Source organism: Conger conger, chromosome 14 (genome assembly GCF_963514075.1).
Source record: "Conger conger chromosome 14, fConCon1.1, whole genome shotgun sequence".
Lineage (NCBI taxonomy): Eukaryota > Metazoa > Chordata > Actinopteri > Anguilliformes > Congridae > Conger > Conger conger.
In genome coordinates this window covers 43,628,903-43,643,847 of record NC_083773.1, presented here as the reverse complement: position 1 = coordinate 43,643,847, position 14,945 = coordinate 43,628,903, and the positions used below count along the sequence as shown (strand labels likewise).

At 49.3% G+C, this 14,945-nt stretch overlaps 1 protein-coding gene across 3 annotated transcripts in view; it reads left to right on the top strand.

Annotated features, from left to right (window-relative positions):
• Window positions 1–14,643, top strand: part of LOC133109993 (filamin-A-like) — a 65,690-nt gene extending 51,047 nt beyond the window's left edge. For all 3 annotated transcript variants that reach the window (XM_061219797.1, XM_061219799.1, XM_061219798.1), the window contains 16 exons: window positions 427–526; window positions 1,495–1,635; window positions 1,859–1,987; window positions 2,418–2,591; window positions 2,679–2,840; window positions 3,322–3,525; window positions 3,905–4,057; window positions 4,611–4,733; window positions 5,225–5,491; window positions 6,182–6,319; window positions 6,625–6,740; window positions 11,178–11,310; window positions 11,974–12,150; window positions 12,399–12,617; window positions 12,739–12,939; window positions 13,689–14,643. In XM_061219797.1, coding sequence (XP_061075781.1) covers window positions 427–526; window positions 1,495–1,635; window positions 1,859–1,987; window positions 2,418–2,591; window positions 2,679–2,840; window positions 3,322–3,525; window positions 3,905–4,057; window positions 4,611–4,733; window positions 5,225–5,491; window positions 6,182–6,319; window positions 6,625–6,740; window positions 11,178–11,310; window positions 11,974–12,150; window positions 12,399–12,617; window positions 12,739–12,939; window positions 13,689–13,873 — 2,622 coding nt within the window. In that variant the 3' untranslated portion in view covers window positions 13,874–14,643. The remainder of the gene's footprint in view (window positions 1–426; window positions 527–1,494; window positions 1,636–1,858; window positions 1,988–2,417; window positions 2,592–2,678; window positions 2,841–3,321; window positions 3,526–3,904; window positions 4,058–4,610; window positions 4,734–5,224; window positions 5,492–6,181; window positions 6,320–6,624; window positions 6,741–11,177; window positions 11,311–11,973; window positions 12,151–12,398; window positions 12,618–12,738; window positions 12,940–13,688) is intronic.
• The last annotated feature ends 302 nt before the right edge of the window (window positions 14,644–14,945 follow it).

The window sequence follows — 14,945 nt, the reverse complement described above, 5'->3', positions numbered from 1 at the left end:
TGCACACTTCATAATGCTTATTTTTCCAGCCAACCTTTCTGCCAGCTTCTGACATTGTGTGGGTGATATCACAGGGTCAAACTTTCTTTTTATTTTGCCTTGACATTGTTTCGTTGTAAGATTGTCAGCTCAAATATTATACCATTCTGCGTAAAAAGAAGAGGTCAAAGACAAAGAAAATGGCCACTTAATGTTCCCTAAATTAATTAGAACTTTTCTTCCAAAGAAAAGTTTTTGAACCCAGTGTCCTAAATGTTTGAGCAGTATGTGTTGACTGAGCCACAGCTAGTCTTCCAGGCTAATAATTTTCTGCTAATCACCCAGAAAGCCAAAGTTCTCCATTAAATAAAAATACATATGGAGATAGTGTTGTTCTAGCAAGACAGCCATTTGGTAAGACTGTTGACCTTTGACCCTGTGTTGCAGGCAACTGACCAGCCAATGGGCATGAACGGACTGGATGTAGCTGGCCTACGACCTTTCGACTTGGTCATTCCTTTCACCATCCAGAAGGGAGAGATCACGGGTAAGTACAGCTGCACTGAGGCTACCCTGGGAGAGAAGCGCGTTATTGGTGGGATCACTGGGAGAGAAATGCGTTATTGGTGGGATCACTGGGAGAGAAGCGCGTTATTGGTGGGGTCACTGGGAGAGAAGCGCGTTATTGGTGGGATTACTGGGAGAGAAATGCGTTATTGGTGGGATCACTGGGAGAGAAATGCGTTATTGGTGGGATCACTGGGAGAGAAGCGCGTTATTGGTGGGATCACTGGGAGAGAAGCGCGTTATTGGTGGGATCACTGGGAGAGAAGCGCGTTATTGGTGGGATCACTGGGAGAGAAGCGCGTTATTGGTGGGGTCACTGACTGAGGCTACCCTGGGAGAGAAGCGCGTTATTGGTGGGATCACTGGGAGAGAAGCGCGTTATTGGTGGGGTCACTGGGAGAGAAGCGCGTTATTGGTGGGATCACTGGGAGAGAAGCGCGTTATTGGTGGGATCACTGGGAGAGAAATGCGTTATTGGTGGGATCACTGGGAGAGAAGCGCGTTATTGGTGGGGTCACTGGGAGAGAAGCGCGTTATTGGTGGGATCACTGGGAGAGAAATGCGTTATTGGTGGGATCACTGGGAGAGAAATGCGTTATTGGTGGGATCACTGGGAGAGAAGCGCGTTATTGGTGGGGTCACTGGGAGAGAAGCGCGTTATTGGTGGGATCACTGGGAGAGAAATGCGTTATTGGTGGGATCACTGGGAGAGAAATGCGTTATTGGTGGGATCACTGGGAGAGAAGCGCGTTATTGGTGGGATCACTGGGAGAGAAGCGCGTTATTGGTGGGATCACTGGGAGAGAAGCGCGTTATTGGTGGGATCACTGGGAGAGAAGCGTGTTATTGGTGGGATCACTGGGAGAGAAGCGCGTTATTGGTGGAGTCACTGGGAGAGAAGCGTGTTATTGGTGGAGTCACTGGTTAAAGACCGGCCCTTCTCCCCAGGCGATGTTCGGATGCCCTCTGGGAAGGTGGCCAAGCCAGAAATCACCGACAACAAGGACGGCACGGTCACTGTCCAATACGCCCCCACCGAGGCCGGACTCCACGAGATGGACATCAAATACGATGGCATCCACATTCCAGGTACAGGAAAACACAACCAGGAAAGCTTTCCACATTCACAGTAAAAACACTGCTAGGTATCCACGTTCCAGGTAAAAACATTCCAAGACATAGAATGAGAAATTGCCCATCTGCCTACTACGTTGGACACTGCCCTGGATAAGCATGTCTGGTAAATATCACATTGTAATTGTGAATTTAAATTGTTTGCATACTAAGTGGCGTTTTCTCATCCCCTGTGCAGGAAGCCCACTGCAGTTTTACGTGGACTATGTGAACAGCGGTCATGTGACTGCCTACGGGCCGGGGCTGATCCACGGCATGGTTAATAAGCCCGCGGTCTTCACGGTCAACACCAAAGACGCAGGGGAAGGTACAGCAGCAATGCACCCTGGGAATCCATAATTGGCACATACAACACTCTCAGCATCTCACTGGCCTTCTAAGCATGAAGGAAGATTGGTTGGATGGGGAGGATTGCATCTTTTTGCTCATGCGTCAAACACAGTTTATTTGTATAACAATAGCTTGTCGCTGATATATTTGAGTTTTGTACATTGGGCCTGTATAATTTCTGGGATATGTCCACCATTTTGGTTTTATCTGCATGTTGGAATAAGGTGTTTGCTTTTTGAATTGAATTGGTTTTGGAATTGGGTGTTTTTGGAAACGGGTGTTTATTTTTGGAATTGTCTTGTTGGAATTGATGCTTTGGGTGTTGTGGGAATTGATGCTTTGGGTGTTGTGGGAATTGATGCTTTGGGTGTTGTGGGAATTGAGCGTTGGTTGAAATGCGCCCCCAGGTGGTCTGTCTCTGGCGGTGGAGGGCCCGTCGAAGGCGGACATCAGCTGCACTGATAACCAGGACGGGACCTGCATGGTGTCCTACCTCCCTGTCCTGCCCGGAGACTACAACATCCTGGTGAAATACAACGACAAGCACATCCCCGGGAGTCCTTACATAGCCAAGATCACAGGTGAGCCTGGCCCTGGGGCTCCTGCAGAGACCTCACCTGAGGCACAGGTAGCCCGGGGCACAGGTAACCCCTCACCTTCTTTCCTAGGCGATGACTCGATGCGGATGTCTCAGCTGAAGGTGGGGTCTGCAGCGGACATCCCGCTGGACATCGGCGAGCTGGACCTGAGTCAGCTGACCGCCTCTCTGACCACGCCCTCCGGACGGGAGGACCACTGTCTGCTCAAGATGCTGCGCAACGGGCACGTGGGTGAGTGACCGGCCCCGGGACACGCCCATCCCCTGAGTGACAGGCCCCGGGACACGCCCCCCCCCTGAGTGACAGGCCCCGGGACACGCCCACCCCCTGAGTGACAGGCCCCGGGACACGCCCCCCCCTGAGTGACAGGCCCCGGGACACGCCCACCCCTGAGTGACAGGCCCCGGGACACGTCCCCCCCTGAGTGACAGGCCCCGGGACACGCCCCCCCCTTCAAATAACTAATAACTGACCCAGGTGCAGTGCAGTAGACCCGCAAGGAGTGCAGTAGACCCTCAGAGTTACCAGCCTTGGGTCCAGAGTAAAACCTGTAGGTGTAGGTTGCTTTTCAGAGGTTAAAACCGTTTACACAAAGCAACAAGTGGCCCGTATGACATAAATATAAATGCGCATTTGAAATGCGTGTATGAGCCGGTTATGTCCGAATTGAGTGGTTGGAATGCTCAGGTCCGAAGCCTCTCTCCCCCCCCAGGCGTGTCCTTTGTGCCCAAGGAGATCGGGGAGCACCTGGTCAACATCCGGAAGAACGGCAGGCACATTCCCAGCAGCCCCATCGCCGTGACGATCAGCCAGTCGGAGATCGGGGACGCCAGCCGCGTGCGCGTGTCTGGCCCCGGCCTGAGCGAGGCCCACACCTTCGAGCCGGCCGTCTTCCTCATCGACACGCGGGAAGCAGGTGAGCTATGCTGTGTAAGAGACGCACAGGCAAAAGAATGGTCGGGTCACAGGCACAGGTCAAACACAGCCGTCCAAATAAGGGTCCTGCACAAGTAGGTTCTCCTGACTTCATCACGGCCTGAGCTGGCTGATCGCCCTCGGCTGTAGCCGCTGTCCTATGATTGCGCCCCTGGTGGCGTCGCACACCTCCGTCTGGGCAACTCAAATTGGGGAAATGATGCCTGACTTTCTGACTCATAATTGCAAGCGTTATCTTTCCTGGTGGGACGGTCATAATGACCTCCCTCTGCGGTGTCTGGAGCACAGCGCTAGAATGCTATGCTGGGCCCCTGCGTGGTGCTGTGAGTCTCTGACCCCGGCGTGCTCTCCTGGCCCAGGTTACGGGGGCCTGAGCCTGTCCATCGAGGGCCCCAGTAAAGTGGACATCAACACCGAGGACCAGGAGGACGGCACCTGCAAGGTCACCTACTGTCCCACCGAACCGGGAAATTACATCATCAACATCAAATTTGCCGACCAGCATGTGCCAGGTAGCCCCACCCACTGTTAAAAATAGAGAACGAGTGTTTTTCATGTTTTATTAATGCTAATGGATTTTATGAGACCCATTAAATATCAAATTATTCTGAGGGTGATGTCCAGCATGTTGGTTAGTTATTTGGGTAGTTCCCCTTTAAACGGGCTCTCAGTATGTAAGAAGTGGTGAAATAGCTTATTATTGTGGTATTAACATGCCATGACCTTCATGTTTATCACACAGTGAGAGGGTAGAATAGTTTATTAGCGTCTTAACGTGCCCTCCATTCATGTTTATCAAAGTGAGAGAGTTGAATAGTTTATTGCTGTGTTATTAACATGTCCTCCTCTCCCTGTCTATCAAAGTAAGTGAGAGGGTGGAACAGGCTATTACTGTGTTATTAACGTGCCCAGATCTCCATGTCTATCCATATCTTCTGGTCAAGCAGAAGAGCCTGTGTGTGTGTTTACTGGCCACTTCTGCCCTGTAGTGTGTGTGTGTGTGTGTGTGTGTGTGTATACACAGAGCCTGTGTGTGTGTTTACTGGCTGCCTCTGCCCGTCACAGGAAGTGCGTTCACGGTGAAGGTGACGGGGGAGGGGCGGATGAAGGAGAGCATCACCCGCCGCAGACGAGCCGCTTCGGTGGCCAACGTGGGGAGCCAGTGCGACCTGAGCCTGAAGATCCCGGGTACTGCGCGGGGGGGGTCTACACGGGGCGCGGGGGGGAGAGGGGCGGAGTCTACACGGGGAGAGGGGTGGGGTCTACACGGGGAGAGGGGCGGGGTCTACACGGGGAGAGGGGCGGGGTCTACACGGGGAGAGGGGCGGGGTCTACACGGGGAGAGGGGCGGGGTCTACACGGGGCGCGGGGGGGGTCTACACGGGGCGCGGGGGGGTCTACACTGGGAGAGGGGCGGGGTCTACACGGGGCGCGGGGGGGGGTCTACACGGGGAGAGGGGCGGGGTCTACACGGGGAGAGGGGGCGGGGTCTACACGGGGAGAGGGGGCGGGGTCTACACGGGGAGGGGCGCTGAATCTAAAGGGATAAACAGTGAGGAACAGTGTGGGTGTATGGTATTGAGTGGCAGACTTTAATAGATGGCCGCATATCCCACATTGAAACATGGTGTGATGATTGCATATTCCAATCCTTCTCCCCTTCTCCCCCCCCCCCACAGAGATCAGCATCGCTGACATGACTGCCCAGGTCACCAGTCCTTCCGGAAAAGTCCACAATGCGGAGATCATGGAAGGAGAGAACAACACGTACTGCATCCGCTTCGTTCCCACGGAGATGGGCGTGCACACCGTCAGCGTGAAGTGCCAGGGCCAGCACGTCCCGGGGAGCCCCTTCCAGTTCACTGTGGGGCCCCTGGGGGAGGGCGGGGCCCACAAGGTCCGGGCTGGGGGCCCCGGGCTGGAGAGGGCCGAGGCTGGAGTACCAGGTACTGAGTGTGAGAGAGAGTGTGAGAGAGAGTGTGAGAGAGAGTGTGAGAGAGAGTGTGAGAGAGAGTGTGAGAGAGAGTGTGAGAGAGAGTGTGAGAGAGAGTGTGAGGGAGAGTGTGAGAGAGTGTGTGAGAGAGTGTGTGAGAGAGTGTGTGAGAGAGTGTGAGAGAGCGTGTGAGAGAGCGTGTGAGAGAGCGTGTGAGAGAGCGTGTGAGAGAGCGTGTGAGAGAGCGTGTGAGAGAGCGTGTGAGAGAGAGTGAGAGAGAGAGTGAGAGAGAGAGTGAGAGAGTGTGTGAGAGAGTGTGTGAGAGAGTGTGTGAGAGAGTGTGTGAGAGAGTGTGTGAGAGTGTGAGAGAGTGTGAGAGAGAGTGTGAGAGAGTGTGAGAGAGAGTGTGAGAGAGAGTGTGAGAGAGAGTGTGAGAGAGAGTGTGAGAGAGAGTGTGAGAGAGAGTGTGAGAGAGAGTGTGAGAGAGAGTGTGAGAGAGTGTGTGAGAGAGTGTGAGAGAGAGTGTGAGAGAGAGTGTGAGAGAGAGTGTGAGAGAGAGTGTGAGAGAGAGTGTGAGAGAGAGTGTGAGAGAGAGTGCGAGAGAGAGTGCGAGAGAGAGTGCGAGAGAGAGTAATTTGTGTTTATTAACCTATTTTCAGCATTTTGTGTGTGTGTGAAGTGTAACCTGCTCTCTCCTGTGCAGCGGAGTTCAGTATCTGGACCAGAGAGGCAGGTGCAGGTGGGCTGTCCATTGCCGTGGAGGGCCCCAGCAAGGCTGAGATCACCTTCGAGGACCGGAAGGATGGGTCCAGTGGGGTGTCCTACATAGTCCAGGAGCCAGGTAACACACCCCATCTGCCTAAACTCTCCCTGCACACACACCCCACCTACCTGAACACTGCCTGCACAAAGAGCCAGGTGTCCCAATTTTTATAACTGTACTGCTAGGTGCAGTAATTTGCATGCCCACCAGGTGGCTGTAATAATAAAAAGCTAGACCGCATCAGGAAGCAAAACTGCTTAATATCCACAACTAGCAAAAGGAATGGGGTTTTTAGTTCTGTCTTGTGTTTATGGAAGAATTTTGGGATGGGTGGCACAGAGCAGTACGGCGTGTAAACCAAGGCTCACTTTCTTCCTTTGCAGGTGACTACGAGGTGTCGATCCGGTTCAACCAGGAGCACATTCCCGACAGCCCCTTCATCGTTCCTGTGGCCTCCCCCTCAGACGACGCCCGTCGCCTCACTGTTGCCAGCCTTCAGGTGAGACATCGGGAAAGACACACCAGGACCCCCCCCACCCACGGGGGCCCCAGCTCCCCCACACCCCAGCAAACGCAGCGGCCAAGGGCATTATGGGACAGAGAGAGGGGCACAACAGCAGGCCCAGGGCATTATGGGACAGAGAGGGGCACAACAGCAGGCCCAGGGCATTATGGGATGGAGAGGGGCACAACAGCAGGCCCAGGGCATTATGGGACAGAGCGGGGCACAACAGCAGGCCCAGGGCATTATGGGACAGAAAGGGGCACAACAGCAGGCCCAGGGCATTATGGGACAGAGAGGGGCACAACAGCAGGCCCAGGGCATTATGGGACAGAGAGGGGCACAACAGCAGGCCCAGGGCATTATGGGACAGAGGGGCACAACAGCAGGCCCAGGGCATTATGGGACAGAGAGGGGCACAACAGCAGGCCCAGGGCATTATGGGACAGAGAGGGGCACAACAGCAGGCCCAGGGCATTATGGGATGGAGAGGGGCACAACAGCAGGCCCAGGGCATTATGGGACGGAGAGGGGCACAACAGCAGGCCCAGGGCATTATGGGACAAAGAGGCACCACAGCAGGCCCAGGGCATTGTGGGACAGCCATTATGGGACAGAGAGGGGCATGACACCAGGCCAAGGGCATTATGGGACAGGGAAGTACAACTTCCATCTTGAAATGTCCCCATCTCAGAGAAACGGCAGTTTCTAAAATTGGGCCAGTAGACGCATGACTGTTGGCGTGGCGTCATGCTGTTTTATAGGTGGGGTTTGGGACAGGTTTGGCGTAGGCGCGGGCGGTAGCCCTGCTGCTGTGGATGTGCTGGTTGGTGTGGAAGCTCTGGGACGGCAGGACTGTGTGTGTTTCTCGTGTCTGTACCTAAGGGCTCCCAACAGCCCGTCACTCAGAGCCAGAGCACTCAACCAGCAGTTAAAGGGTTAAAGGTGGTGAAAGAGGCTCTGCCACACACACACACACACACACACACACACACACACACCATGCACACACACACACACACACACACACACACACACCATGCACACACACACACACACACACACACACGCACACACGCACACACACACACACACCATGCACACACACGCACACACACACACACGCACACAAACACACCATGCACACACACACACACACACACACACACACACACGCACACACACACACACCATGCACACACACGCACACACACACACACGCACACACACACACCATGCACACACACACACACACACACACACACACACGCACACACACACACACACACGCACACACACCATGCACACACACACACACACACACCATGCACACACACACACACACACACCATGCGCACGCACACACACGCACACACGCACACACACACACACACACACACCATGCACACACACACACACACACACACACACACACGCACACGCACACCATGCACACACACACACACACACCATGCAGACACACACACACACACACACACACACACACCACACCACACACACACCACACACACCACACACACCACACACACCACACACACCACACAGACACACACACACACACACACACCACACCACACACACAGAAGGTAACAGAAGGTAACACACTTCAGCAGTCGATTATGTGGTGCGGTCTCCTACTTGCTCTCCTCTGAAGCCTCTTTAACCCGGTTAGCTGCCCGTTTATGAAGCTCCTGGTCCTCATCAGTCATTGACTGGATCTGCAGCCATTGGACCCTCAGCTCCTAAAATACGCTGAAATTTGGTTTTGGGTCCACTTACCGAAAAACATGGGGGGGGGGGATTACATTTGAATGTAATTACATTTGGCACAAGGTAACCATATCACAACGTTTTTGGCAGTCTGGTTTTACAGTCGCCTGCGTTGTATTTATTATGTATGTGAAAGTGCAAGATTTCAGAAAATATGGGACAAAGGGTGTTACAGATTTTTTTGCTCAAGTACAGAACATTCTGGCTAATTGTTGGCAACGCTGCTTGCAAAGCTCCTTACATACTGAAATATTAAACTGCAGGACATTATTTTAGCTCAAATTTTGTAAAATTATGTAAAATGGTTACTTTTCTTGAACCCTTTTGACTACAGGCATAATCCTGTTCTCCTCTGAGAGTTAACCCTTTTGGGTTTGTTTTCCAAGAGTCAAAATGACTTGCTAAGTATTACTAAAACAAAGTTACAGGAGCTCAAACACAGTGAAAGTGAAAGCTCTCTTTCTCGCTGTAAATATTTTCTGTTTTCGAGTGGATACAGATTATTGTTGCTTTCGTTGGTGTGCTTAGAGACACAATAGAGCCACGGCTACAGCACTAAACAAATCCCCTTTCAAATTTGATGACAATATCACCAAAAATTGTTTGCAAAAGTGTTAGCACTCTCCCCCCCCCCCCCCCCCCCCCACCTGTCACCCTCCCCATACCCCTTTGTCTCAACCTCCCTCTCCTTGCGCTCTCCTCAGTTAGCAACAGGCCAAGAAGATCAGAAAAAATACAATAATCGCAAGAATAACCTCTTATATAGTAATATATTCATTGAGGTCCATTGATTTCAGTTTTTGTCAAATACCCAGCCCCCATCAACAAGTCAAACACATTCCATAATTTCACATGCTATTTATTATTCAAAAGCAGGCTGGCTTATTTATAAGCATACTGAATAACAATACAATATTTTGAGAATTTATCTAGATGCTCACTGATATAAAATGGGGCAGTGCCACTGAAAATAACCTCTTCCTGAAATATTTTTGGCATAATTAATCAAATTGAGTGTGCGGTGGTTTTGTTACGCAGGCAAAAAATACTGTTTTGTTTTATGCAAACCTAAAAACTACGCATTTGTGTTAGAAAAGATAAACCAACATGAAGACCAGAGAGCTGTCTTTGTGAGAAACCAAGCCATTTTGAAGCTTAGAAAAGAGGGGAAATCAACCATTGGGGATAGCTTGTACAACAACTTGGATTGTCCTGAAAAAGAATGAAGCCACTGGTGAACTGAGCATTGACACTGAACAAGTCCACCAAGGAAAACAATAGCAGTTGATGACCAAAACATTGTGAGAGCTGTGAAGAAACATCAGTCAGTGACATCACAAACAATCTCCACAGGGCAGGGGTGCAGGTATCTCAATCAACCATTTGAAGAAGACTTCGAGAGCAGCAATATAGAGGCTCTACTACAAGATGCAAACCACTCCTCAGTAGTAAGAATTGGAAGGTTGCAATTTGCTAAGAAGTACAGAGTTGAGCCACAAAGTCCTGGAACAAAGTTTTATGGACTGATGAGACCAAGATCAACCTCTACCAAAGTGTGGAGAAAGGCATCTGCTCATGATCCAAAACAAGCTCATCTGTGAAGCACGATGGAGGAAGTGTCAGGGCTTGCATGGCTGCTTCTGGAGTGGGCTCACTAATCTTTATTGATGATGTAGCTGATGATGGTAGCAGCAGGATGAATTCAAAATTCTACAAAAACATTCTGTGTGGCAACTTACAGAGAAATGCATCCAGTTCATCATGCACTAGGATAATGTCCCAAAATGCACAACCCAACAAAGCATTTAATGAGGGAGAAAAAGTGGAATATTTTAGACTGGCCAAGTCAATCACCAGACCTTAACCCAACTGAGCATGTATTTCACCTCCTGAAGAGGAAATTGAAGGGGGAAAAAACCTGAAACAACTGAAATAGACTGCAGTAAAAGCTTGGAAAAGCATCACAAAAGAAGAATGCAACAGTTTGGTGATGTCACTGAGTTGCAGGCTTGATGCAGTTATTGCAAGCAAGGGATATACTACCAAATATTAAGTGTTATTTCCTATAATTTACTTAAATACCAATACGTTTGCTCACCAAAAAAATCAGTTGGCCTGATACCACAGATGCTATGTTTTAAGTTGTTTAACACAGATACGTGTAAATACCAGGAAATATAAGCTGAAAGTCTGAAGTCTTGTCTTGTGTTCATTTTTCATTTTTCAGAGTTGGTTTTTAATTCTAAAAACATGCTATTATGCATGCATTTGGTTCACTGGACCATTGCTGTGAAAAGGACACAGGTTACGTTATTTCCTGATGTATATGGATTTCCAAAATGCAGAGAAAGTGAGGTCCCCCTATGCTTGTTTTTGCCACCCACATCTTACAAAATCAGGAACTGTTGTCTGAACAGTTGAACTGATCTTAAAGTAGGTTATACAGATAGAACCTTGAGTTTGAACACTTTGAAATAATAATTTCCTGCCAGTTTAATGTCTCAGTATGTAATAGGATTAAGATTTGTTGCAAAATCAAAAGAAGCTTGGTGGTTGGAATTGAGAATTTGGACTTGCGCAATGTGTCCTTGCCCAAATAGGCTTGGTGTGTAGATTGGACTGTTAAGCTCTCATTCCCTGCAGGAGTCTGGGCTGAAGGTGAACCAGCCCGCCTCTTTTGCTGTCAGCTTGAACGGCGCCAAAGGCGTCATCGACGCCAAGGTGCACAGCCCTTCTGGAGCTCTGGAGGAGTGCTGCGTTACTGAGATCGATGAAGGTAACCCGGGAGAGAACTACAGCCCAATATCATTACTGTATAATCAATGTAACGGGAGACCGCACAGTATCATTACTGTATAATGAAGGTAACGAGGGAGCAGTTGAAGGAGAACTACAGTCCAAAATCATTACTGTATAATCCATGAAAACAAGGGGGTGATGCAATATTGTTACTTTATTATAACGGTGACTACAGCCTGAAATTTTGCTTCATAATATAGGTGAGCAGAGCTCACAGTTTAGCCAGACTTGTTATATAGGCAATGGCGTTATGAGCTCAAACCTGCAAAACCTCTGGCTGAACCTGAAGATATCAGGATAACAGGAACATAGCCTGTTAGATGCTGTTGGTGATGCAGAAAGTATTATGATAACATGTACTTCCATATATAAATATATGGAAGTACATATAGTAAATGAGTACTTTACATGTTCATAGCCAGATTCATTGGTAGGGCTTGCATTTCACCAAGTAATTCCCAGAACAGCCCCAAAAGTATTTTCTTGAATTTGACAAAGGAAGTTTGCGTCTTGCTTTTAAATGATAGAAGTCCAGTACGGAGACTGATCTTGGAAAAGGCCGTTGCCAGGGTTGCCAGTGGCAGCATGGGCTTCCATGGCGTGGTATACAGTGTGATGCTCACGCCTTCCTCTCCCGCAGATAAGTACGCGGTGCGCTTCATTCCCCGGGAGAACGGACTGTATCTGATCGACGTGAAGTTCAACAATGCCCACATCCCCGGCAGCCCATTTAAGATCCGCGTGGGGGATGCCAGCCAGGCAGGAGACCCTGGAATGGTGTCTGCCTACGGGGCCGGTCTGGAGGGGGGGATCACAGGTACTGTTTGTGTCTTGTGTCTGGTGTCTTGTGTCTGGTGCCTTGTGCCTTGTGTCTGGTGCCTTGTGCCTTGTGTCTGGTGCCTTGTGCCTTGTGTCTGGTGCTTTGTGCCTTGTGTCTGGTGCCTTGTGCCTTGTGTCTGGTGCCTTGTGTCTTGTGTCTGGTGCCTTGTGTCTGGTGCCTTGTGCCTGGTGTCTTGTGTCTTGTGTGTAAGTCTGTAGACTCTTAAGTGTGTGTCCCCTCTACAGGCTCTCCTTGTGAGTTCATAGTAAACACCAGCTCTGCGGGCCCCGGGGCCTTGGCTGTGACCATCGACGGGCCCTCCAAGGTGAAGATGGACTGCCAGGAGTGTCACGGGGGCTACAAAGTCACCTACACACCAATGGCCCCAGGGAACTACCTGATCTCCATCAAGTACGGGGGCCCTTACCACATCGTGGGCAGCCCCTTCAAGGCCAAAATCACCGGTGAGCCCCATTAAAGTTAACCCATTAGAGAATGGCGTTATGGCCATTGTGGCATTGATGTTTTTTGGCTGGCGAACCTGGCGAACCTGTGGAACCTGTGTCTGTCTGTCCGTCTCCTCAGGATCGCGTCTGGTGAGCAGCCATAGCATGCACGAGACCTCGTCCGTCATGGTGGACCCCGTGTCCCGCAGAGTGTCCACCTCCCAGCAGGGGGCACCAGGCTGGGGCTCGGACGCCAGCCGCGTTGTGGCCAAGGGCCAGGGCCTGAACAAGGGCTTTATGGGACAGAAGAACAGCTTCAGCGTGGATTGCAGCAAAGCAGGTGCGTCTGCCTGGGGGTGTGGTTTCAGTGCTCACCTGAAAAACAATGATGCAGGTGTAGCTATCACGTTTTTATGGTTAAAACTTGAATTTTACGCCGCAAATTCTATTTGAGTACACTGAGGCACTGGAGAATGCTACAGTGTTGGTGTATTGTTAATCGCACAGTAATCTCAGTTCAGTGGTTGCACTGAAGAATGTTGACTATTTTCAGGTTTTCCTCCTTGGAGAGAGCTTTGTTTGGTCTGAGAGAGCATTCTTCAGGCTTAAGTAATTTTTACAGTATGTAGTAGCAGCATGTTTAATGTGATCACGCTACATATACCATTTACACAACCCATACAGAAAACCAAAATGGGCGGCCTGTAGCGTAGTGGTTAAGGTAAAGGACTGGGATACGCAAGGTCGGTGGTTTGAATCCCGGTGTAGCCACTATAAGATCCGCACAGCCGTTGGGCCCTTGAGCAAGGCCCTTAACCCTGCATTGCTCCAGGGGAGGATTGTCTCCTGCTTAGTCTAATCAATTGTACGTTGCTCTGGATAAGAGCGTCTGCCAAATGCCAATAATGTAATAATGTAAAAACATTTGAAACCAATGTTTGGGGAAAACCTTTAACATTTTATCCTCTTCAATGAGTTGTTTTGTGAGATTTTAAGCTTGCAAAACAGAAGATGATCTTTAATGACATTGGCAGATTTGTGAGCAAAATATATATAATGGCTGGATTTGCTTTGCTTTCTCTTTTTTAGGGAGGAACATGCTGCTGGTGGGGGTGGACGGCCCCCGGGTGCCGTGTGAGGAGATTCTGGTGAAGCACCTGGGTAACCGCGTGTACAACGTTTCGTATCAGCTGAAGGAGAAGGGGGAGTACATCCTGGTGGTGAAGTGGGGCGATGAGCACATCCCTGGCAGCCCTTACCACATCTCCGTGTAGCCCACTCCCTCGCCCCGTTTCCCCCAGCCTGGCCCTCTGTACCCCAGTTATACATACTGAAACACTGAGTGCCCCCTTCTGTTCACTAGCTTGACTTCCCTTCGTTCTGTAAGCCCTGTAGTTGTCACATTTGTTTTTCTCATTTTACAAACTTAAACGTACATTTTTATTTGCATTCATGGTGGAAGCTGTGGGCTTATATTTGAACAGTGGTAGAGACAAATGCATTGTAGTCATACTTCCCAAATAACGGTTTAGTTGCTGCTAGTTTATTTTTTATTTTTTATTTTTTGGCTGGATTTAGCAACACTGCTGTTAAAATTGTGGGATCAGTGGAGAGCGTTAGAGATTGTGCCCGTTTCCCGGACATTTGCGTTAGTTTCACGCCGCTAAACACAGCAGGGTATTTTAGAAATGTTTATTGAAGAGAAATGAAAGGGATTTGTGAGGCAAAGCGGGGATAAAAGCCGAGTAGCGTGCGTCGTGCAGACGGGACCAGGAGGATATATATTTGGATTTTTTCTTTCTTTAATTCAGTGTTACTGGTAGATGGAACTGCTGTTTTTTGTTTTTTTTTGTTTTTTTTAAGTTCACTTTGAAGCAGTCTCATGACTTCACTGCCACCAGCCTGCCCTGGTATTGTTATTATGTAATCAGCATATCAGAGTAATGAAAAAAGGATTGTCTTATGTGAATAAGATGAAAGAAATGGCTTTTAAGCAATGACTGTTGCAGTTACATTTTGATACACAATAAAGTTGTCTAAAATATTTTTGTTGTACATCAAACTTGTGTTTAACTGTTGATTTCTATAAGTTATGAGATGGATATCCATATACCTGCACACGTGCCTGTGAGAGCAACATGGTTTAAACCTAAGGCTTAAAAAATTTCAATTCTAAATATCTTAACATGGATGAGACATCCTATACAGTTGACAAATCCAATCACAACAAAGAAATTTAACAAAATTACATTTATTTTCCTGTAATTAAGATTCACTGAACTTTATTATTGCTTTCAAAATGTCCACTAATTAATGTATAATGCTGATGAGAAATGCGGTTCAAAA